General features: G+C 50.5%; 1 protein-coding gene across 3 annotated transcripts in view; it reads right to left on the reverse strand.

The window, feature by feature from the left end:
- BCAR3 (BCAR3 adaptor protein, NSP family member) overlaps positions 1-25169 on the reverse strand; it is a gene marked incomplete at both ends in the record, with an annotated part of 57408 nt that overhangs the window by 10919 nt on the left and 21320 nt on the right. For 2 of the 3 annotated variants that reach the window (XM_079696315.1, XM_079696313.1), the window contains 6 exons: positions 1156-1327; positions 5128-5243; positions 10105-10757; positions 11875-11978; positions 15190-15632; positions 18057-18185. In XM_079696315.1, the coding sequence (XP_079552441.1) occupies positions 1156-1327; positions 5128-5243; positions 10105-10757; positions 11875-11978; positions 15190-15632; positions 18057-18164 (1596 nt within the window). The remainder of the gene's footprint in view (positions 1-1155; positions 1328-5127; positions 5244-10104; positions 10758-11874; positions 11979-15189; positions 15633-18056; positions 18186-25169) is intronic. The other variant, XM_079696314.1, reaches the window with a different exon arrangement.

Genomic DNA, 25169 nt, shown 5'->3' on the forward strand with positions numbered 1-25169 from the left:
GAAATAAATATGATGTAAATTTAAAACACCCAAATGAAAAATTATAACTCCTGTTAGTATAGAAGTCAGTATATCATGAAAATATGGCTGAACTTGCTTATTTCAAATATCGCCCCTATACAGTTCCAGTGCATCTAAAGAATTTTGAAAGCTCTTGGAATATTATAATAGGAATTGACCCCTCTCACAATTTCCTGGTGAAAGCATGAGGTCTTTCACCTTCTTGTTTGAAAGGTGACCTCGCTTTCGTGCAAGGAAATTATGTTCCTAGCATGCCCTGACTTGGCAACACTGCCCCAGTGGCAATGGTGGATGTTCAGTGAGTACCCAGCAGGATTTCAGAGACAATCTGTGGCTGTGAAACAGCCAAGCTAAATGAGCTGGGGTTTTGGTGTTAGGGGTTGCACATTGGGCTTGTGGGACTGTGGTCTCATACTCGAAGTGGCCGAGCACCTAGGGCTTAACACGACGGAAGTGTGGAAGCTGACTCCTAGCAGTCAAGACAACAGGACCACTTTCCTCTGTGAGGTCCATTTGACTTCAAAGACGGGTTTTCAGTTTTGACCCTCTTCCTAAGAATAGTCTGTCAAAGCAGATAAATTCAAAATGCCCGATTTCAGAAACTCTGCTTAGGGGGTTATATAGCAGATGGGCCAGGAATCTGAATTTTTTAACAGCAGAGTCTGTTTTAGGTGATCTGAGGAACATACTTTGAGATAAATCACTCTAGGGATTCTTAGAGATCAGTTCCCCAAATGTCCCAGTTTGCCAGTCATTACCCCAAACTGCCCACACGTCCGGTGACCCAGACAGAAGCACTCTCTTTCTTATACAACACACCCAAGACAGACGTGATCATCCTAACTGGTCCTTCAGGAATATCTATAGTTCCCGAGGATGACTCTTCTTATCGCATATCAAAGAGAAAGTGTAGGTTGTCAGCAATTACATGCTGTTTTTAAAAACAGAGCCAAAATACTTGGGACACTGCTCTTGTTTGCCCCCTAACTAAAGCAGCTTTCACTAAGATATGATTTACCTTTTGAGGTTAATTAAAATCATCTGTGATTTGCTAAGCATGGGCTTGCAGACCACTTTGCAGAACAGTAAGGACACGCAGGCCCACAGGGCCGCACAAAGCAAGTGAGAATTTACCTGCGGCATTTCCAAGGCCTTCATGATGGCCGAGAAAGAATAGAGGTCCCCCATGGAGTCTTTCAGCTCCACTGCCACCTGGATGATCCTATTGAGGGTGGCTGCTCTGTCCTCCAAAGTGCCCGTGCAGCCCAGAATGTCCACTGCAATACCGATGGCCATCGTGTTGTGTCTGAGAGGGAGGAAAACAGCAGTCAGGCCCAGGGCCAACAGGACTAAGAGGAAACGAAACCAAATTGGCCAGGGAAAGGACTGGCTTTCCACCATTTGCTGCTATCGCCCTGAGATGCCCTGGCAGCTCAGCCGGTTTGGTTGCTGATTTCAACAGAGAGATCACCCCCATTAGGCTGACTGCAGCAGGGCTCCGGGGAGGCCTCAGTGGGTGTCCTATGGAGAGTCAAAAAGGACAGATGCCCCAGGACAGGGCTGTTCAGCCCTGGAGCAGGGGATGTGAAGAGGGCCCTCCTGGGGTGAAGCTGCTCAAAGTGCAAGTGGCTCCCTGTACCTTCCACCATGACAGGTCTGCGGAGATGCCAGGTCCCCCAACACACTGGGGAATCCCTTCCTCAGGGAAGCCCTGGGCCACCTCCACTGAGCCCCCTGGCCTGGGGGATGCAAGGGACAGAAAAATGAGAGAACATGCTTGATTCAGGAAGACGACATGGATGTCAGAACAAAGAAAGAAATGAGGAGCTAAGAACAGAGTGTCTGTGGCTCCGGTCAAGGGGCCAGAAAAGGAATGGAGATGTGGACAAAGACTCAACAGTGGACCAGCAGGATTCCCCTGTAAGGTCAGACCTAATAAAATTGAAATCTTGTATCTGCCAACAATCCTCCCTTTTCTCATCCTGAACTACACAGGTCAACCTCGCAGACCCAAAACAGGAAGCAGAATGGTCTTTTCTCTACAGACAATGGGACCAATATGAATGGGGTCGCAGAGAGGTCTCCTTCCTGGTGGCAGCAGCACAGCCTGTAAACCTGCCTCTCCTTCCTCCTGTGGGCCAGGAGTTCCTGCCTTGGGCCAGAGTAGCCTCAGGTAAATTTCTCCAGGCACTGGTACAGTGCTGGAGGTGAAGCCCTGATTCAAAGCAATAGTCGAAACAATAAGACTTTGCCTTTGAAATTGGGCCACCTTGTCCTGAAAGTTCACAGCTAAGGATGTTACTCCAAGACCATGCTTCTCTCTGTGCCCAGGTGTGCTGGTGTCTCTCTCACTCTTCTAGAGCAAAGAGAGGTGTGATTCATCTAGTGCTTAGCATTACTAGTTTCTCTAATGATTGTTAAATCAGTAATGGGCTCTGCTGTCTGTGAGTGTTTGCACATGTGGGTATGCAGTGTGCTTGCTCGGAGTGTGACCTTAGGCTGTTACCTGACTGCTCCACTCCCCCATTTCCTCATCTCTAAAATGGGAACAAGGGTTGTTGGGAGAAAGACTGTGTGTGTGTGTGTAAAGATAATTAAAGTGCCTGGCACCACAGCACCCAGCAAATACTAGTTACTAAAATTGTATCTATATGTGCATCTCTCCCTCTGTATCTTGGTCCCTTTTGCCTGTTGGTCTCTCTTTCCTTTTTCTTTATCTTTTTTGCGGATTTCCTGTCTTTCCTAATTAATGGATCCTAAAATAGGCTTGAAGTATATTTTTATTATCTGTTGTACTTATTGAAGAGTTTTGTTACCCATCTGCAAACTGTTAAGGTTGAGTCAAACATTTTAGATGTTTAATAGTAAACTAACTTCCCATGTTGCCTTCAACTGATTCTTTAATTCAGTGTTTTTTCCTGTGTTTTAATGGCCCTTAATAGAAGACAGGTTCTCTACTTCTTTAAGACCTGGCATTATATCAACAGCTATTTGGGTAATTATATCCATTCATTTAACCAACATTTGCCTCAAGGCTCCTGTGTACACCACCACGAGGAAACCAGCTCAGCAAGGCGGCCCTACAGCAGAAGCTCCCAGGGTCGGCAGGGGGAGGCACTAAACGTTATACGAAGGATATCTCTGCTTGCTAGGCTTGGAATGGGTGAAGCAGTAAGTTTAAAATGAAGGGTAGTTTGTATTCAATTCTCAAACACAATAATGTCATTTGATCCTGCAGGACTGCTATAACCTTGGCCTTTATTTAGTAAACACACTGTAACGGAGAAAACAGCTCTCCAAGCCCTAGCAGGTAGATCCCACAGGTCAGCCCTGAACAGGAAACAAGCCAAGGAGCCAGACCCCAGGCAGCAATCAGGAGAAAGAGGAAACGGATGTAGACAAGAGTGGAAGTCAGAAAATAGCCCAGAGAGAAGCCTCAAGCCTGCTGAGCTCAGCCTGGGCCTAGAATCCATGCCCAACACACCTAATGACACTGATAAAATAGGGCCTGCAACTGGGGAGTTTTCAGGCTGAAATGTATCACATGAGAAACGGGGACACATGGCAGCACAGCTGTCTCTGTGGAAATGATGACCACCGGGCCCAGACCAGGAAGGAGGGAAAGTTAGTGGAAATGAGGAGCCAGGCCCCTGCAGCATGGGGAGGGAGGAGGACGCCTGGAGAGCGGGGCTAGCATCTAGAACAGTCTGAGCAGGGAAAGTAGGGAAATTCGGAAGTCGGACCTACAATTGCCCAAAGGCACTGAACAACAGGCCAACAAGCACCCACCCTGGCCTCTGATCAAAGGCAGCAGGGGCCATTTCCTGTCCTCCTGCCTCCCAGAAGTTTTCCATTTGGTACTGTCGATGTTTCCTACGGGATGCATCTGTGGCTGTGAAGCCAAGGCAATAGCAGTATTGGAGCCATTTTATCTGCTTCATAGTCAGGTAACCTTGAAAGCAGCTGTTATCGACCCTCCCAGGCTATTTAAAATACAATGTTTACTTTCTAGGGGCTGACAGCCTAGGACTGCACTGTCCACTAGCCACATGTGGCTACTTACACTTAAAGTAGTACACAGTAAAATAAAACATTGCATCCTTCAGTTGCCACATTTCAGGTGCCCGGTAGCAACATGTGGCTAGTGGCTGCTGTAATGAGATTTCTGCCATCACAGAGAGCTGCTGTACTGGACAGCGCTGTGACCCAGAACATCATGGAAAGCCATGGGCAGGGGATGACGGCACTCGGGCCCCCGGCCCCTGAATCACCCCTGCCCTCTTCTCACGAAAAGCCAGGGCCCTGGCTGTCCACTAAAGACCACATGTGTGTCGTGGTAATTGGGAACCTGGTTGGAGAAACAGAAAACTTAAGATAACAAGATAGTCTCATACACAAAAAACTATCTTTTCTTTTGTGCTGAAAAGGCCAACTTCTATGGTAATATGAGAATCTAGTCTAGTGCTTCTTTTCTTAAAAACGTGCCTCACTATTTCTATCTTTCTAATTTCTAAATATCCGATGTTCAAGTGAGTGGGTTTTAATGGACAGCCAGGGCCCTGGCTTTTTGTGAGAAGAGGGCAGTGATGCTTCAGAGGTCGGGGGCCCGAGTTCCATCATCCCCTGACCTCTGATCCCCCATCTGTCCACCCTTCAGAGAAAACATTGTTCAGACTCTGTTCTTCCCAACTTCCCCACAAACTCCCACTTAATTCCTAAAGCAGTCTTGAACTCCGGAGACAAGGGGGCCGCAGCTCAGTGAGCCGGGCTGGAGGTGGTATGGCGTCCGTGCTCCGCCTGCCTGCAGTACTGCTCCCACCCCAGGCTGGCAGGGGCTGTGGTGAGCTGTGCTCCCAGGCAGATCGTCTGTCCGCTCCTCCACCTGCTCCTGGAGCAGGGACGGGAACGTGCTCTCTGTTTCCTGACTTCCTCTTTGCTGTCTCTTTGAGCTTCTCCAGGAATTCTCTGGCTACGGCTTCTGGGCCACCCGCCCTCAAGCGAGGCAGAACTGGGGTGGTGGGTGCCTAGCCTCTCCCAGCTCTGAAACCTGTGGCTCTGCAGCCTGTGGAGTTGAAAGTGCCATAAATGCAGAGCAGCACTGCTCACCTTTCAATAATGTCCAGGCGCAGCTGGTGGCCATAAGGCAAGGTGATGAGCTCCAGCCCTGAGCTCATGCCCATGTTCTTCCTCATCTCTTCAGAGACTTCAAGTATCCTCGCGACCTGTCAAGAACACAGGTTGAAATGAACTGGACCAGGACGTGGGCTTGCTGCAAACACGAATTTATCACATGGAAAGAAATACACTAAACTGGAACAGTGTGGATGCACTTGACTTGTTGCATTTCTTTTTAAGCAGTGGCATCTTAGGATAAAGTTTTAATATATTTGGAGGATTTTAATACACATACTGGAATGTAAAACCTGGGAGGAAAGCACCTAGATTGGTGTGCAGAATCTGCAGATTTGATGTTTCTGCCCGGTCAGAGAATGGTGCAGTTCTTCAAGCTTTTGTCTAACACAGGCTGGATCCTGCTGTGATGTTGTGCTGCCAACAGCAGGGCTGTGTGTGCGCAGAGCAAACGGATCCCCTGCAGTGGAAAAGCAGAGCTGTGTCCAAATGCTGCTCTGCTGCAGGCTCTGCCGTTCATGTTCTCACTTAACGGCAGGGCTGGCTCCTATTACCCTTAATTACACCTCTCCTGGGCTCAGGAAATGCAGTGTACGTCTGGAAACCATTAGAAACGTGTATAGCGATTTGAAACCCGAGGCCTCAAACACACCCACTTCTTGCCCACCACCCCCACCCCGCACGCCGAGAGGTCTTCCTTAAAGGAAATCTGGTTTGTTTGTCCCAGCCAGCTCTCCTCATCTCAATTCCAGTGTGTGATCACAGCTTATTGGAATCAGGTACTAGTTGACCACTTAGGGTTATTACATGCTACCTCCAAATACTACAACTGAGTTAGGCCGTCTCTAAAACGGGGCTGGTGACACTCACAGAGCACTGATGTACTAACAGTGCAACTAGCAGATACAGTGGGTCAAACAAACACTGGACATGTGGCAGGCGTGGGACAATCCCTCTCCTTGAGCCAGTGTTGTCCTCAACTATAATTATCCCGGGTATATGAACAGTCCAGGTGTCTTCATAACAGGCCACGAAAAACATCTGGAAGTTTAGCTGATATTATTAACCTTGACCCTTAACTTCTGTGGTTGAGCAGAGGCACCACTGTCAGCCCCGGGGATGAACTGTCCAGTGCAGACTCCAGAATAGGATGCAGGATTCATACTCTGCTCTCTGGGCCTCAGTTTCCCCTTCTCTAACAAAACGGCTAAGTTCACCTTTCTCAAAGACTTTGCCAAGGATCAAATGACCCTAAAACCCCAGCTATTAAAAAAGTCAAGTTGTGAATCGTTGGCCACGTGGGAGGGGGAAGAATTCCGGCCGGATCTCTGGAAAGAGATTTACACCTTGACCATGACAAGACAGCCCTGATGCACACCCCGGCCACCTGCAATCACACACATTTTGCTTGCTTGTTTAGACACCTGTCCTGTCGGAGGCTCCAAACCCAATTCATCCAATTCATGCACACTCCGTGTAACAAGAGTCAAAGGCTTGTCATTGACTCAGTTTTATTCGGGAAGCTGTTTTCCTTTCCAGTCTGTTTTCCTTCAGTGTAAACATGCAATCCCCTGGTCACTTTCCTGACGTATTACCAGGAAATGCTGACACCTGCTTGCCCCAAGGCTGAGCTATGGAACAAGGGGGTCCTGAGGTCACAGTGCAGAGCCTGGATTAGGTCTCCTGGAAAAGCCTGGGGCCATGCAGCTCAGAGGTACAGAGGAGGGATGAACACTTGTAGAGGATTTACTATGAGCTGGACCCGGCAGTGCAGGGTGACATCAATGCCCCACGATGAGTAATTCTAGCCACCCTCTGCTCTTCTGATCTTAGCCATCCTAGCTTTGCAGGATCTCTGAAGTCTGCCTGATCCTCATCCCATTGCCTCGGGAGTTGCTGCAGTGACCCAGGGGAGCCCTGAGAGGGGCCTGGCCCTGCTCTCCTCCCAGCTGCCAGGGACCTTCTCCAGAGAAATGAGATTGCCTGGCTCCACTATCCGTGTCTGTTGTTCTCCGCAGAGGACTCTGATTTGCACTGTGCTCTTACGGGCCTGTCTCCCTCACTGAACTGCAAAGTTCTTTGAAGGCAGCAACCTGGCACGAGCTCAAGAGTAGACTTAAAAACAAGAAGGAAAGACCCCAGGCCCTCCCCCAGCTGACCCCATGTGCTCTTCACCACCCACACAGGGTGAATCCTCCATAAACCAACCCCTCCCCCCACGGCTTTTGACCTCTGAGTCTCGGCACATGTGTGTTGCCTGCCACCTGGAAGATGCCTTTTGTGTTCTTCATCAGGCCAACTCCTATTCAGCCTTCAAAACTCATCTCAGACATCTCCACCCTGATTCCCTGCCCTCCCCATGTTTAAGACCCTACCTCAGAGGCCCTGCAGGTCCTGTGCTTTCCCCTGCAGAGCATTTCCCACCTGGGCTGTGGTCTGAATTTCTGTGTCACTGTCGCTCCTGCCTCTTCCACCATGACCTGGCCTGGCTTGGCCCACGGTTGGTGCTCAACCAAGGCTCAATACAGAACACTAGTGAACACTTACTTAGCTTCACTCTGGGGCAGGCATGGTATGAGGGCTTTAGTATTCACAACCACCTGGGCCGTGGCATTGTTCTCCTTTTAGAGACACCGAGAGGCAGGGGGAGGTGGCATTAGACTCAGGCAGTTCATCCCCAGAGGCCAGGCCCTTGGCCGCTGGGCCTCCCTTCTAGCTTCGGCAGAGCCCAGCGGGTGAGTGAGGCCAAGGCGGCGCCCGTTTGCAGGGTGGGAGGGGCTCAGCCCGGGGAGGGGCTCACACTGCTGGGCAGGCAGCCGCCAGGCGCTCAGGGCCATCCACCTGTCCTGACACCCCGGGCTCTGTGCACAGGTGGGAACCAGCACTTGGGCCCCAGATGCTGCCCAGCGCCTGCTCTCGGCTTCTGGTGGCCCCATCTGGTTGCATTTAGAGTCAGTAACAACAGCGTTTGTTTTGTTTCCCTCTTACAGACGCTAGTTGTGCGTGATTTGTTGGCAAAGCCCTGAAGTCAGTGGTTCAGGAAGAGAATAAGGAAATGGCAGGGGACTCTGGAGAGAGGAAGGAAGATTTAACAGCCCTGCCCTTGGGGGCTGGGAACGGGGGTCAGTCAGGGGGCTCCTGCTCAGGTCTCTGCGTCGCTGCTTGGGGGCTCTGTCCAGCCACTCTTCCAGGGGTGCCTGAAGGCAGACAGGAGAGTGGGACCCTCACCAGGAGGACAAAATGCAAACAGAGAAACAGAACAAGAAGGAGGGCAGGCTGCACATTCCTTCAGTTGAGAACAGACTTCCAAGGCAGTGGGAAGGTTCCAGACTCTCCTGCAAAGAGTGGTCAGGCATCTCACCTCCTCCTAGACTACCACCAAGCCCCGCCTGAGGCCACAAGGGGGAAGGATTCATTTCCTCCTGGAAATTAGGCTGTTCTGTAAACCCAGACCCATGGTCCCACAAGGAGCTTCCTCCATGGAGAACCCAGACAGGTTCACGCCAGGCTCCTGGCCCATTGGTGTGGTTCTGCTCTCAGATCCAGGGCCCAGGATGAGAGCTACTTACACAGGAGACCTAAATCCTCTTCCTGCCCAAACAGGTTTAGCTCACATTAAAGTGAGGTAAGGCCTTAACAAGGCGAATTATCTGACCGCTTGGGGCACTGCCCAAGGACACCCACCCAACCACGAGAACAGCCCTTGTTCTTCCAACACAGCCCCTTTCCTGGCAGCCCCCCAGACTGTTCACCCCAGAGCAGCCAGCACCTGCTTAATGTGCCTCATTAAGGAGGCCCTCTGCGCCCCTGTGAGCTTCAATCAACTGAGGAACTCACTGGGGGAGTACTCCGAGATTAGATTTTCTGCCATGATTCATGACCCAGGAAATTTATTTAGGAAAACCCAATTCCTCAATAAGCCCTGATCTTTGAAGCTAATTGACTCCACTGAGCTACAAATGAAAAAGGACTTTAAATCTATCTAAGTCCTTATCTGTTGCTCAAATGAAGGGATCTGTCTCCTTATACTGAGGCATGGGCTAAGCACACCCCAGCTTTAAACACCTGCTTTCTAGAAATTTCTCTCTGAAGGATGAGGTTGTCTTGGGGCCAGCTATGGACAAAAGCCACCCATATCTAAAAGAAATGCTTCCTATCAAAAATGATGATGATGTAAACACAGATTTATGTAGTCACATGGAAAGATAGTCATGACATGTTGTTTGATGGAAGACAAAAAGGGTTTGGAATGGTATGTATAGACCTGTGCCATTTCTGTGGTAAACAAATAGATATGAATGCAATTATTATTTACATGTATCTATTTGCAGAATAAATGTTAACAACAGTGATCACCAAGAAGCTGGATTTTGTGTGATTTTTTCTTTTCTCTTAATCTGTATTGTATAATTTTTCTAGAATTGTATCTTATAATTGTATTTTATAGTGTTTCTAAATTGAGCAAGTAACTTTCAAAATGTTTATCCTAAAGACCATTTTTGTAACAATAAAACAAATATATAACGTACATATGTAGCATGTACAATGAAAGTAAAAACAACCAAGGCTCTGCTACTCCAGAAACTACATTTTCATCTACAATCTACTCTTCTTTGGACTTGACTTCACCAGTTCTGATGGAGTTGAGGCTGGGGGAGAACTTGAAAATCCACACCAGCTGGGAGAAGGACACAGCAGGGGTGGGAGAGGGAAGGCACAGCCCTGGGTAGCAGCCTGCGTCCCTCTGTCTCAGGTGAATTGTACAAGCTTCCTGCCTGGGCAAGGGTTGTCCCGGCCTGTGGTCCCCACCCCTTAAATAAATCCCCACACCCAGGTTATCATCTGAGTTTTCCTGTGAGCAAAGCAGTCACAAGGTAAGGCCGAAGGAGCCCCAGACAGATCCCCCTTCCAAACATTCGGAAGTCCGACCAAACCCACCCGCCGGGCACCTACCTTGCAGTCCACGCTCAGCATGTGCTGGGCGATGACCTTGGGGTCGTTGTTGGTGAACAGTTCTTTCGCACGCTTCAGCATCGCGGTTTCCAGGGGCTTGTTCTCAGGAGGAAGGAGCTTCGACTCAAGGTCGTTGGGCTTGAAGGAGGAGGCAGTCTCCAGGAGGGGTGTCACGAATGTACCCTCGTCCTCCTGCCCCTCGTTCCTCTGGGTCAGCAGCGGCTCCCAAGGCTTTGCCCCGTCATCGTCATCAAGGATCAAGTAGCTGGTGTCAGAGTTCCGGGCAGCCGGCCCGCCGTTCTGCTTGGTGGTCAGCAGGTCCACGTAGCTGTCCTGAGCACAGAAGTGCGGCCGTGCTGCCCCGTCGCAGCCTGCGGCCAAGGCTGGGTTCAGTTCGCAGTAGTTGGCCTCTGAGTTGAGCCAGGTGGAGGGAGACTGGGGAGCCTTGAGCATGGGCGCTTTGCAGGGCTTGGGGGGCGGTTTGGGGCATAGCTGGCTGTCTGAGCCCCTCAGCGCCCCCCCTGCCCTAGCGTCCGAGGAGACCCTCCGAACCACCGTTGGGCTCAGGGTGGGCTCGCTGCCTGTCCTGAAAACCGGTGAGTTTGGGCAGGGTCTTGTGCCCACACCTGGGGACTGAGGGGGCAGCTTACCACCTGTGGAGGATAAGAGAGGGTCAGAAAAAGCTCAGCTGTGCGAAGAACATGAAACAGACAAAACTAGAGTGACAGCTCCTGGCCCTCAATTCAGGCCCTAGGATTTCCATTTTCGCCCGTAAAAGATAAGTCAGTATGACCACCGCAGGCCCAATCTAGAGCAGTCTAGAGCAGTCTAGAGCATGTCAAGGGCTAAGATGGCCCCACCCCATTTCTGGGGGAATTCTAAATCCCAGCGACCACCGACAGCTGGGCAGCAATGTCATTTTATGGTCACAGAAGGTTAGTACAGTCAGAACAGGGAACTACACTGAGCTTGGAGGGCAGTGAGTAATCTAACCTTGCCCTAAGAAGCACAAGTCTTTAGCCACATAGCATAAAGGGGGGACCCTGAGTCACTCTCAAAGCCAGGGTGGATCCCAGCCAGCTTTAAGAAAGAGATAGAGACACACGGGGAAGGGAGAAAAAGACACTGAGATAACCCACATCCAAGCGGTTTACAAAGGGGCAGCAGGAAAATCACCTTGTGGTTCCCCAAGGAAGGTCAGTTACAAAAATAATGGAAAACAATCCCGTCGCCTATTAACATAATTGCTTACTTGATTTCCCCACATTCCATACCATCTCACTCTTCTGGTTGTGGCAGGAGAATGGAGAGGAAGAGGGGTCTCTACCAGGAGCCCCAGGACTGACCCACTCACCGTCTGCCCAGGGAGGAGACTAAGGGGGAGGTGCATTCGTTATGAAGACCACCAGTTAGCAACTGGGCTTAGAATCAGGAAACCTGGGTTCAAATGCTGGCTTCACCACTTACTAGACAGATGAACCTAGGTAGGTCACTTAATATCTGCGCCTCAGTTTTCTCAGCCACAAAGACAATAACCATGCCCACCTTGAAGGCTTGTTATGAGGCTTAAAAGCTTAAAAGCACCCATAAAGCGTCCAGCTCAGTGATTTGCATCTGGATATAGTTCTACAAACCCCTCATCCTACAGCCTGCAGACATGGAGTCTTCTGTCATTTCCAAATTAGGTGACCAGATGGGGCAGGGGAAACAGCCTGAAGGAAATCAGGGAAACACTGTCACCCTCCTCCTCCCAAATTCCCAAAGACCTACCAATTGGCAGGTAACTTTCCGACTGGTGGGCTTTGAGGGACAAGGCTCTTCTGTCCTGCATGTGATCCAGGCAGGCTGGCTGGCTACCACTCTTCTCTCTATTTCTGAAGCAACAGACAAGCGGGGCAGAAACATGCCATTAAATCGTAAAACCTTTAGGCAACGTCATGGAAAGTTTAAGAAAAAAAAAAAAAAAAAAAGATTGCTCAGAATGAGAGTGTTCCCGCACAGCCTAAGAGTAAAGGAATGTCTGGTGGAGGGTGGAAATTACTGATGGGGGCGATTAGTACATGACTCTGCTGTGGGCTCCGACCCTGCGTCCCCAGGACCAATCCAGTTAGGTCCTAGGCTGCCTCCTCTGAGCCTTTCCATCCTGTTGAGCAGATCAGGGTAAGGGTTTCAAGATACTCTCAGGAAAATCTGATGAACTGGAATGTGTACTTTTAACAGAGCCTAAAATTACTTACAGACCCAGAAGGAAAGACTTGTGTAACTAACATGCATTCTTCACCAGGCCTCACAGTGCCATGGTTAGGAAGGAAGCTGTGGGGCAGTTTCCATTTCAGGGCAAATCTCAGCGTCCCCCAGATAACCTGCGGGGTTGCCCCAGGAGGCTGTCGTACACGTCGAGGAGGATCCCACAGCCAGCCTCCTCGGGCCGAGTCGGGAAAAGGGACTTGGCGGGGTCACCAAGCAGCGGCTGCGAGGCACGGAGCACAGCCGCACAGGGAAAGGTGGAACGAAACGACAAGATCAGCTAGCATTCCTCTGTCCCTTGCCAATTCAGACTGGGAATTTCTCTAATTAGCACCAAAGAACAGAATTTCCCTTTTGCTAAAACAGAAAGCACTGCACCAGCCAAGTCGTAATGAACTTTAATCGGCCTCCCCCTCTCCAACGCCCCCGACAAGCTTATGTTACAGACATCGGCAAGTTCTTTCCTACCTTTGCAAGCACCAAAGAAATAAAACAAACCAAACCCCCCCCAAACTTCCAGCAACAGAGAAATTCCAGCAACCCCTCAGAGATAAAGCAGGGCAGAGGGCAAATTCCAAAAGGCAATAGCTTCAGCGAGGCGATATTTAAGCAGTGATCACCGCCAGCAATCGGACTCCAGGGCCCCATCACCGGCCTGGAATGCAACCTGGCAGAGCGCACGCCTATGCCGGCGGCGGGCAGCCAACCAGCAGGCCCGACGTCAGGGAAGGTGTGGAGCCGCTGGCGCGGAGGGGCAGGGCTTTGGGGCATCTTCCGTGCTGAGCCCACGCCACCCCTACGATTAGGCATCTCGGGGCCTACAACCTGTGCCAATGGGTGACAAGGCTTAGGGAGCTCTGCTCTCAAAGCGCAATCCAAAGAGTGGCTCTGTTAGGTTTGTATCGTCGACTTAGTGACCTTCTCAGCCTTTCTTTCATTTCTTATCTTTAAAAAAAAAAAATCTGTATTTTAAATCCAGGCTGCTGAGGGCTGACCAGGCGGCCTTCCTCTCCAGCACCGTTCCTGGCAGGGGTTCTGTGGGTCATCCTGGCTCTGTTCACGACACTGACTGCCTGCTCACCAGTTCAGCAGCCAACCCCTGCCCCCCTCAAAAGAAACAGAAGAGAGGCCCCCTTTTAATATTTTAAGGGATCTCACATCCGATCTTATTACCATGAAAAGGAGAATTTCTAAATGTCAGCTCTTGCCTCCTTCCCTGCAACTGCCCTGAGTCCTGCATTCTACTGCTCTCCAGAAAACAATAATTATTAGGATTATGAACACTCACCTAGCACTTTCTATGGGCTGGCACTGTTTGAAGCACTTCGCAGATCTTAAACCATTTAACCCTCAAAAGCCCCACCTTTCCAAGAAACTGAGGCCCAGAGCAGGTAAGTAGCTCGTCCAGGGTTGACCAGGTCAGGGGTGGACCAGCGTTTGAGGGCAGGCAGCAGGGTCCACCGCCAGACGCTGACGAACATCTACCAGAGCTTCCTAGTAGCACACAGCCGTCATTCGTATTACTCACAGAGTCCTGTATTTTGCTTCTGAATTTTTGCAGTCTAGAGATTACAGTTTATGACATTTCCTCCTGGCCCAGAAAGAAAACCAGCGAGTGGAATAAAATATGTTGCGCAAGCTTGGACGCCAGGGAGCCGGAGAAGGGGACCCATGTAACTGAGGGGCTGGGACCCTACCATGCCTGCCTCTTGCCTGCTTTCCTTTCCTGGCAGTTAAATAATAGGCACAAGGCCTCCTCTCTCCATGAGAGACAGGTCCTGTATTAACACAGGGCACGCCACTCATAGTCGACAGTGGGGCACCTCAGCTCGGCCTCCACCTCTCTGAACTCTTCTCCCCGAGATCCCCTGAGGGTCAGACTGCAGCCCCCGGGCTCTTGACGTCTCCTGTCTTAGGAATCTCGTCTGTTCTGACCTAGTCAACCACCCTCTCCCTTTGGACCAAGCCCTCATCTAAGCCTCCAGGCCTAACTTCCCTCCTGAACCCAGGAACTGTCGCTGAACACTGGCCCTCAGCAAGCCCACAGTCGCATCTCAGATGGAACAACTGGTTTTTCCTCTGAAGTCCACGCCCTCCGGTCCCTCCCGCGGTATCTGACTTGGCCTTCTCCATCTTCCCCTCATGCAGGAGAGCCTGGGGAAGGCTGGTTCTGAGTCTCCTGACCCTCACCCTACCCCACCCGCACAGCCTGACCCTCCGCGGCTCACTAGCTGCTATCCCTGCCCTCCCCTTCCTCACTCCTCTCGCACAGCACCATCCCGTCCAATTCTTAGGACATCCCGTTCCCCACATTGAGTCTCTGAGGCTCCTCCAATCCCCTAGCCTGGCATTAAGGCCTCCCCGATCTGGTGGGGGTCAGTCACCTCCCTAAACCTCCCCCTGCCAGCCCCCTGCACGGACCCTGTGTTCCAGCTCCACCAGTTTCCTCACTCCAAGCGACACTCGCCCCTTCTCTAACTCTACTCTTATGCTCAGGCTGAGCCCCCTCCCTCCCTGGGAATACGCTTCCCTTTGCAGCATCTATCCACATTTTCCCTAGCCTTCAGACTAGCCGGAATCCTTACCTCCTTCGCTGGGAGGTCTCTCCCACTCAGCCGTCCCCTTCCTCAGCAACTGCATCATTCATTTTTGGCACCAACTCAATTGGGAACTAATCACGCACTGCCTCGTGACAGTTATTCCAACGACACTTGACATTCTTCTTAACGTCGTTCATGGTTCTTCTGCTCCTGGGGGAGCACGCCTGCCTAGCTAAGCCTGGTCCAGGCCAGAGGGTCCCCCACGCTCCCAACACCGACCCAGGAGGCCCTGACCCACCTGAGGAGGTTGCCCCTGGGCAAGCTCGGTTCTCGGGCCTGGGGGCTGCCCATGGTGAGGCTCAGCCTCTTGGCCACGTCCGGCCTTCCCTCGACGAGGCTGCCCTCCTGGGCCCGGCCGGGGGAGGTGCCGTAGTGCTCCTCCAGGCACCGCAGGGGCACCGTCCTGTTGATGGGCTGGAAGATGATGGCTCCGCTCTGCTGGGAGATGGGCCGCCGGTTGCCCACATAGCAGCGCACCAGGCCGGGGATGGAGTCGAAGCTCTCCATCTCAAACTGGTACTGCACTCGGCTGTAGGCCTCACTGAGCCGCAGGACCGTCCGGCGGATCTTGAAGTGCTGAGGGAGGTTCTTCCACTGGCAGGTCAGGACAAAGTTTCCAGGGCTGGACAGAGAATCACGAACCAGGAAGTCACCATCTCGCTGCACGAGGTTTTCTGACACCTTTGGGACAAAACGGTGAGTGAGGAGTAGGCAAGGCAAGCTTAGCTGCGCTGCTCCCCACTCCTTTGGGCCAACAGAGGACAATGCTATTATGTCTCTTCTTCCTCAGTCGGCTCTTTGTCAAATGCCAAATTCTTAGAAGACCCACTCATTCATTTAAGAGCTATTTGCTGATCACCTACTATGTGCCAAGTACTATTGTAGGCACTGCATTTACAGCAGTGAATGAAGCCGACGAGAGTCCCCGCTGCCTCAGAGCTTCTGTTTTTAGTGGACAGCTTCTATTTTAGTGAGAACAAACAAGCAACAGGTACGGTATGTCAGATGTTGTAAAGTTAAGGAAGAAGTAAATTGGGATGAGGGCTGTCCTCTTAAATACTGTGGTTAGGAGGGTATCACGACAAGATGATATTTATGCAGACCTGAAGGATATGAAGTGATGGAAAATAAATAAGAAAATTTGTGTCTGGTGGGTCTGATTCTCCCCCTTCCCCCAACAATTGGAGGAGGGTGTTTTTTGTCATCTACGAGTCACCCTCAGAGCCCTCTCCTAAGACACCCCTCTCCAGGCCTGGTCGACGGGGAGGAGGGTCCACATGCAGGTGGAGTCCAGGCACTGTGGAATCGGCCCTTGAGTGTGGTTCTGGGCACACCAATTACTCTGGAGGGCCTGGAACAAAGAGGGCCGGGTCTCTCATCTCACATAGTTATTGGGAAGATTATATACCTGCATACATACTATATGCAAAGCACTAGTACAGTGCCTGGAACACAGCAGGTGCTAAAAAAATCATTAGCTATAATGATGCTGATGTTTATAATAAAAGGAGAATTTATACTGTGTTGTAGTATGGTTGTTCCTGTAGCTAATCTGCCTGGGTTTGCATTCTGGCTCGTCTGTGTGACAAGTTACATGGACAAGTTACACTCAGTTTACATCATCTGTAAAACGGGGATAATATCACCTACAGAATAGCTATAAAGGTTTAAAGGACTGAAGTGTTGGCTATAACTATCATTATTATTGTCACAGTCTTTAGTTATACAATCGGGAGTGATGTATAGCTGAAAATTTACACTCATGGCAAATGGGAAACAAATTTTATGATCACGATCAGGAGAATGATGGTGGTGACAGACATCAGATTTATAAACTTTGATAAATTTTCTAGGACATGCCAACATTTGATCAGCTAGCTTAGAATAGTATGCTACCATGGTTACCTTAAAATTGCATCTTAGCCTTAAAAATGTTTTCACCCAGAAATTCCATTTCTTGGAATTGAGCCTGAGGAAATAATTATAGTCATGAACACAGTAGTTATCTTCAAGGATGTTGGGGAGAGTGCCCCGTACAGAATGGAGAAAGCATACAGTGGACACAGACAATGGAGACTGGTGTAGAAGAACATTTCAGAGCAGGAGAAAATTCCTAGGAAATAGCATTAAGGGAAGAAAGTGGGCTGCAAAGTTATATGCAGCATGAGCTCATACTTGATTTGGAAAAGTCTGGCAGGATTTATATCGAAATGTTCATAGTGGTTATCTCCAGAAGGGAGAATTACAGGTAAGAGTTTAATTTTCTTCTTTTTACTCTATTTTCTACAATCGATTTTACACTAAAAGAAGAAAAAAAACAAAGTTAGAATCAGGATTATTTCTTTGACGGTGCTGAGAAAGCTGCTACATTAAAAAAAAACGTTCACAACATGATGCCTTTCCCTCACCCTCAGCCACCCCTTTCCTGTCACGTTGTCCTGCGTGACTGGTCAGATCAGGTTACAATAAAAACCCAAGGGAAACTCTATACCTCAATTCTGCACTTATTCTATACTATTAAATACAAAAATATCATTCATGGCTATGACCCAAAGGACAATCACACAAAGTCCATTCTGGCCATGAGTCTGTGGTCGCTGGTATATTCCTCTTCTTTCCCACCCCCGGGCCAGGGGCCGGGGAGGGGAGGGATGGAGAGTGAATAAGTGCCGGCCCCACTAGGGCAAAGGCGGCCCTGTTGCTATGGGTCACCCGCCCTGATGATACCCCCTCTTCACCTGAAATTAAACCACTGCCTTGAGAAGGAAGCAGGCTCCACAGGGTATGAGGCTGCAGGCAGCCGGCCAAGAGTTCAATTATCTGAACCACAGCCCAGCCTCATATTCCCTTAGGTACCAGCCTGCGCTGCTGCCTCCCGCCTGCGTCTTGTTTACAGAACCACAGAACAGCTGCTCTCCCTTCATCCACTCACCGGCCGCCACGGGGAAACGTACTTTGGATTCCTGACCTTAGCTCTTCCCAAGGTCTCCTTAGAGACGGGCCTACGTTAAGTCACCACAGGCCACCCTGTAGTAGTGCGCTCTGGCTGAACCGGGGCTCGCTCCTGGTAGCCTCGGGCGTGTGACCCTGCGCGGGGGCGGGTACCTGTCGGGGGATGCGGCCGTGGTACCAGGCGTGGCTGCGCAAGTCCTCGCTGCTCAGCAGCAGCTCCTCTTCCAGCTCCTTCTTCAGCCTCTCCGGGGTCCTGTCCATGACGTGCCTCTCCTTGGAGAACTGCAACACAGGGTCACCAGTGATCTCCCAGCCTGCTGGGGCCGCGAGCCCAGGCCAGCCGGCTGGAGACGCCGGCCTTGCGGTCGGCTGCTTTGCTAATCAAACCAGCATATGCCCAAAGCCCTGGTCAGGTAGAGGAACCTGGATAATGATTACAATTAGCTGTGAACTTTCATTTCTCTGGCTGCAGAAAGCGTGTAGTAAAATTTTCACCTGCACTCGGGGACTATGATAGGAGAATCAGCCAAGCCGTTCCTTTGATCAGTCTACTCGGGTAGCAGCTGAAAACATGGGGAGCACGGTAGGGGGCGCCAGGGAGAGATGTGCCAGGCCACCCAGAGAGCTTCCTCATTCTCCTTCAGAGCCGTCCTAACACAGAGCTGGGAAAGACAGAGTCCCAGCCGGCCCATGGTCGCAGGCCTGCAGGACAGTGCTGCCCCAAGTGCAGTCCCTGGGCTGTCGTGATGGCTCTGAATTCTTTGCTTCCGGCAAACTCCAGTTCAGGATCGAGTTTGCCTTTAGAAACGTTTAGAAAATTGGACAGAGTAATGTCTCTTGAATCTACTAACAGAAGTCTGAGTTTGTATTTTGTATGTGATTTTAATTTCATTTTTCTGATATTTCATTTTTTATGACAGATTGGAAAAGGAAACTTAAGTCAAAACAAAGAACTGGCTCTTCACCTCAAGTAGTTTGAGAATCACTGAATCTAGGTCACTGCACAGCGGCCGGGACAGGAGTTCTGGGTGGGTCACACTTGTTCCGGGTTTAATTTAGAACCCACGCCCACTTACAACATGTGAACTGAACTTGGACACCTGCCTGGTTCCCAGCAAAACCAGGCTCAGGGACTGTGGCTGAAGGTCATATGAGCAGGAAAAGGCTGTGTCCCTGGGTTTTCTCAACTTCCCCAGCTTGGCCTCAAAGGCCTGTAGGAATCACAAAACTATCCTCATCACACTGCCCTGCACCTTAGCAAGGAAAGAGCCCCCCAAACCTCCTCCACTCAAGAAGAAGAAAAAGACCTGGGATTTTACAGCTGGATTCTTATCCTCAGCCCACGAGGGCACTGGCCGCAGAATGACTCCCGGGCTGTTTTCAAGGTGGGGCTCTGACTTACTAATTATTTACTTCTCCCTCCAGCTCTTCCCCACCACTCTTCTCACAGTGCAGGACCCCCCCTCCCGAGTGTTTGACGGATGAGCTGAATTCCTATCAAAGAGATACTGATGTTGGCTGCCCACAGCGCCCGCAGGCATTAGCACTGATGTTTGATACTGTCGGCTTCGATCATTAATTATGTACAGGTACATCTGAGGACAGCGCGCTGGGAAGACTTGAGTACAGAATGTAGATTGTCAACCAGGCCGCATTTGCTCACTGTTTATTGTCTGTCTTGCCTCCTGCTAGGTAATAAGCTTCCCGAGACCAGAAGCCCATCTGCCTTCTTCCCTGCTGCCTTCGGGCAATGCCTGAACACAAGGGTTACTCCGTACTCACTGAATGAACAAATAACCCAATGTCTAGGACTTTTCTTAGTTATGGAGGGTCTCCTGTTTCCTCTCAAATTATTTGAAGCCCTGGTTTAACCGGGTGGGTTGCCACACAGCTAATGGATGACTGACATTCCTCAGTCTTTCTCTCTTATAGGGAGATGTGGCCACATGGCTAAGTTTTGGCCAAGGCAGGGTAAACTGCCATGTTGGTGGGACTTCCAAGCTGAGATGTGATGGCCGGAGCTGCAAAACCATCCTGGATAATGAGGAAGAGGCCAAACCATAGGAATAGGGGAGCAGAAGGCCTGAACGAGCCCAGGTCCCTCACAACGGTGAGGCCAACACCCCAGCCCTGGACTGCCGGCCTCCAGGTCTTCCATGTGATCTTCTAGCTTTTTTAAGCCTGTTATTTTGGATGTTCCTGTCACTGGCAGCTGAGCTAAATCCTAACCGATACTGTGACCCTGGCCTCTCTTTAGCCACCCTGACAGTCTGTACACCTAGCCTAAATCCCTTGGGCCGAGTCCTGGGTCCACTTCTTCTTGGTCTGAGCTCTGAAAATGCAGCAACCAGCAGGTCCTATCCTCTGTGTAACCCTCCACTGAAACTGTGTTCGCCCAGACCCCGAAAGCTATCCCCGTACTCTCCTCGCTCCCTGATAGCCAACACCCAGGCCACGTCCCATCCTCCACACCCTCTCTCTTTTTCAGCATCTCATAAACATCAAAGGTCTTCTGTAGCATTTTATATGGGACAATCTGTTACTTCAGGTTTTGAGATAATATTGTTTTGCACTTGTTACCAAAAATAAAAAGTCAGTTCTCGTTACTTCTGTCCTAACTCCTTAGAGGAAAGTCCACAGTTACTGTTCTCTCCCCCTGCAGACTCGGGAGCTGGGCACTCTAGGGAAGTACCCAGAGAAGAGAGAAAAGATCCGTAAGACTGACCCTCTCACATAATCTGGGACAGAAGACCAGACTTCAGAAAATATGCCCTTAAGCTCTTGTATAATTTGTGAAAAGTTAGGGGGTTACACAGTTGTCCAGACTTGTATTTTAAATGGGGAAGAGGAGAAGGGAAAGGGAGGGAGAGGAAGAGGGAGGGGGTGGAGGGGGAGGGGTGGGAGGAAGGGAGGGAGCCAGAGCCAGAGAGAGCAAGAATTGCAAAGGGCTCTTCATTTCAAGCCAGTGAGGGCTGGTTCTACTGCATTAAAAGGAGCCGAGGGGGCCGCTGGGAGCTTCTGCGACTACAGATGATGTGGGCAATGTCTCCCAAACAACTGAAGAGGCAATTCAGAAGTCACCCACGTGTGGTCACTCTCATGATTAAATAGTGGTTATTTGGGAGAGGATGCCTTCTAGAACTTTCACTCATTGTTTTAATCACATATATTAACGCAACTTTTATTTTTCCCAGGTGCCTATTTTATGACATCTTGACCTTGCTGACTCTGATTTTGCCGCTGTAGGTAGGTACTTTGATGGGCTGTCAACCCCGTGGTTGGTGAGGGGTGACCATATAAGAAAGTAGCTTACACTGAATGGAAGTGCAGTATTCACTGACCTTTGGACCTTATGTTCTTCAACTGCCAGAGAAAGCAAGAAAATAATTACAAATAATCGATCTCTCAAACAAATGTTATAAATGTTACTAATGACCGTTTTCTTCAAGCTCAAATTCTCTAACTATTTGCCCCTAAATTTGAACTTCATTCCTGGAAGATAAGTCTGATTCTTTGTTTCTCGAGCCTCTTATCTTGAAGGGAGGAGGTGGCAGCGAGGGGAGGCCAGAGATGGAATAGGGTTTCACTGCACCAGCACGGGCCCTGGCCATCCTGAGCTCCACCACACACGGCAGCTGGGGCACAACCTCCGGAGGAAGGGAAGCTGCTAGGCTTTGGATCAAGAACATTCTGCCACAAGTCTTGCCAGGTTCATTCCAGGGACCAAATCCACCCACAGCCACCATAAGAGAAGGATGCAGGCTGGACACGTACCTTCTACTCCAAGTCTTGCCTGAGTCTTATCCATCAGAGATTTGAGAGCAGTCCTTTTTTTGGTGGGGGGAGGGGGAGGGGAGGAGGTGTAAGAAAATGTGCTATGTACGTAAATTAAGTAATAAGTATACCTTGAGCAGGAAAGAAAAGAAGAAAGGGAGGGAGGGGACTTCTCTGGTGGTGCAGTGGTTGAGAGTCCCCCTGCTGATGCAGGGGACACGGGTTCGGGCCCCGGTCCGGGAAGATCCCACATGCCACAGAGTGGCTGGGCCCGTGAGCCACGGCCGCTGAGCCTGCGCTGCCGGAGCCTGTGCTCCGCAACGGGAGAGGCCACAGCAGTGAGAGGCCCGCGTACCGCAAAAAAAAAAAAAAAAAAAAAAAAAAAGAAAGGGAGGGAGGGATGGAGGCGGGGCTTAGTAACTACTGTGTCAGGGTTACCCACTCACATGGCTCCACTTCTAAAACTTCTTCCGGTCCTAGTCATTGGCTCTGGGGTCTGAGACGAGAGGTGGGTAAACGGATAACTATAGCAAATGAGGGGATGGATGAGGTCCACAACTGTCCAACCGAATTGAAGTTTAGCCAGAAAATTCATAAATTACTATCATTGCTGCTTTTCATGGAAATCTGAGCCTAGCTACTACTTTCCTACTGCCAGCATTTTCATAACCCTGATGTCAACGGATGTTATAGCACAGTGTTTAAAAGCTCAGGCCAGCCTGCCCCCTCCATCCATAGGCCACTGTGCCACTCACCAGCTGTGTGGCTCTGGGCAAGTGACTTTACCTCTCTGTAGAGCTCCTGGTCTGCAAAATGGGGATAATAACATACGACGACAGGTTAATGGGGATGAAGTGGATCAATATCCGTAAAGCGCTTATGACATACCGTGGCACACAGACAGCGCGAACTGTTAACTGTTTTTATAGGCCTACATCAGAACGCTACTCACCCGGTTAAATAAAATGAACAGTTTACATTTGAGGTGTTTAAGGTCTGATGCATAGGCATGGTGGGTGGGTCAGTATTTGGGAGGAAAGCAGTTAAGGAAAGCAGCCTGGTACTTGTTTAAGTGCCCACTGGCTACCTCAATCCTCTTCAGAAGCCTCGCTGTCCACCTGCCCCAGGCCCTCTGGTCTGGTTACATGGCCAGGACCAGTCCTAGCTTGCTGAGGCCGCCTCTGAAAATCACTCTAATCTGGAATGAACATCTCTGGAGCCCCACACCGCAGGCAAGTCTGGTCTTGACAGGCTGGAATAGCTGGAGCCCAGGAGATGGTTGGAAAACACATTCTGGAGGCACAGAGCCAGCTCCACCGACGTGCTGGGAACCTCGATTAACAAGGAAACCCACATTTCAACAGTTCTCTGAGGAAGAAAAAGCTTTTCTAGCCCAGGGAGGAATGGAGCTCAGGGTCTCCTCTTGCAACGGCTGTGTGATGTGCGATCCTGCATTTCAAATCAGGCACAACAATGGGACCCAGACTCTCCGGAGGTTTGTGTTCCTAAGTCCGGGGGATGAGGGATGCGTGCTCACCACCATCGGTGGGAAAGCCCCAGAGCCGCTGTGGGAGACCATTGAGAGGATTAGGAAAAGATGGCATCTGCATTATAACTAATATTTTATTCTCTCCCTGCATAGAAGGAAAGCTTCCCAGTTCCCACAGAATTTTAAATTGTGCAAATCACCAGGAAAGACCACATCCCCGGGCTGGGAGCTGTGGATGGAAAGGAAAAGACTGCGGAGGCACCACCTTGGGGCCAACAACAATGGTGACCAAGCAGTTTGCCAACCCTCAGGCTGCTGGCGGGTGATGACAGCCTGGGTCCCTACCCTCAGGAGGGCACATTCTCCTAGAAGCCCACACAGGGAATAGTTTAACACATCCCTGAGCTCTGGAGACAGAATGCTGGGATCTCATCCCTGCCCCTACAGCTCCTTAGCCTGGGCAAGTTATGCCACCTCTTTATCCTTTGGTTTTCCCATGTCAAAAAGGCCCCATATGGGGTGGGGGTGGGGGGTAGGAAGGAGAAGACGGGGTATCAGGGTTGGCCCTTGAGGATAAAACTTGAGAACAGTAAGGGGCTTTGGGCATTTGAGCTAAAAGCAGCTGGGCCTGGTCAGATAAAGGTGCTGTTTGGGAGGAGAGGGCTAGAGCAGGCGGAGCCTCTCCCCCTAACACCCCAAGCACCCCTTTTCTCTCCCCAGGGGAGCTCCATCTTTTCTCTAAGTATGTGGTTCAAACCTACCTCCCTGGACATTGCTGGCTGGCCTGGCTAAGTCCCTGACCCAAGCTGGCCTAACCAAATTTCTTCCTGGGATCTTTCTAAGGGAACTGAGTGAAGGACACCCTACCTGCTCGTGAAGACGTCATGAGACTGGAAGAATGGAGGTTGCTTCACCTTATGTTGACCAGACTGGGCTGAGAGAATGAAATCACTGTGCAAAGGGAAGAGGAGCAGGAGATGGACAGGTCCCAGTGGCACACACAGCCCTAACCCTAGCTGATGATGTTAACTGGCAAACTCCCGATACCTCAGTTAGTTTGTGCTGGACTCCTGTCACTTGTGACCAGAGAAGTCCTGACCCAGGAAGGCAGAGATCAGACAGATCAGACAGAGGGGCACTGTAGGCTGAAAGGTTAGACCTTCACACTCCAGACGGTGAGGGCCATTGACACCTTCTGCCCGGGAAGGCAACAGGTACAAAAAAAAAAGATGCTTTCGGACAGATCAATCTGGCTGCGGTGAGCAGAAGGGACTGGATGGGGCTGGGGTTAGCGGCACAAGGCCAGTTCAGAGTCTTCTGAAATGTGCTGATGATGCCCAAATCCCCATCTCCAGCCTTTAGGGTTGCTGCTGTTATAGGGATATTTACCAGAATCCACGTCAGAGCTCCGATGCCAACCTGGATCAACGGAACTCATCTGTCCTGCAAAGCCTGCTCTCCTCCTTTCCCAGTCATTGGCACCTCCACCGCCCTCATTACTCAAACTAGAACCCTCAGAATTGGCTTCCACTGATCAAGAAATTCCTGATTATACCTCTCACCAAGGCCCATTCTAATCCCTGTGGAGGTTCTCATGTCCTGTTCTCCCTGAACTTTCACAATAGCCTCCTGACAATTTCCCTACCCCCATGTCTAGTGCTACAACCCACCACCTACAAAGCCACAGATCATCATATCCTCAGAGACTTTAGTCAAGGGGTGCCCCAGCTGGGGCTGACATGAGATCCAGAGTCTCTTCTAGCCCCTCCTCCCCCAAACTGGGTCGGCTTCTTATGTCTGGTTTTCACTCTCCCAGGGCTCAGACCTGGCCCATAAGGGACACAGACCCCCATCGCCCTCTCCTCCCAGATCCCTGAGCTTTGAACACATTACATTCCTTGCAGCCCAGTGAGCTGATGCACCACTCTTGCTATATACTGACACCTCATACAGGGATCCAGGTCCGAATTTGCTAGGAGGCCCAGGTCACGAGAAGGCTGTGG

The sequence above is a fragment of the Hyperoodon ampullatus genome, assembly GCF_949752795.1.
Source record: "Hyperoodon ampullatus genome assembly, chromosome: 2".
Lineage (NCBI taxonomy): Eukaryota > Metazoa > Chordata > Mammalia > Artiodactyla > Ziphiidae > Hyperoodon > Hyperoodon ampullatus.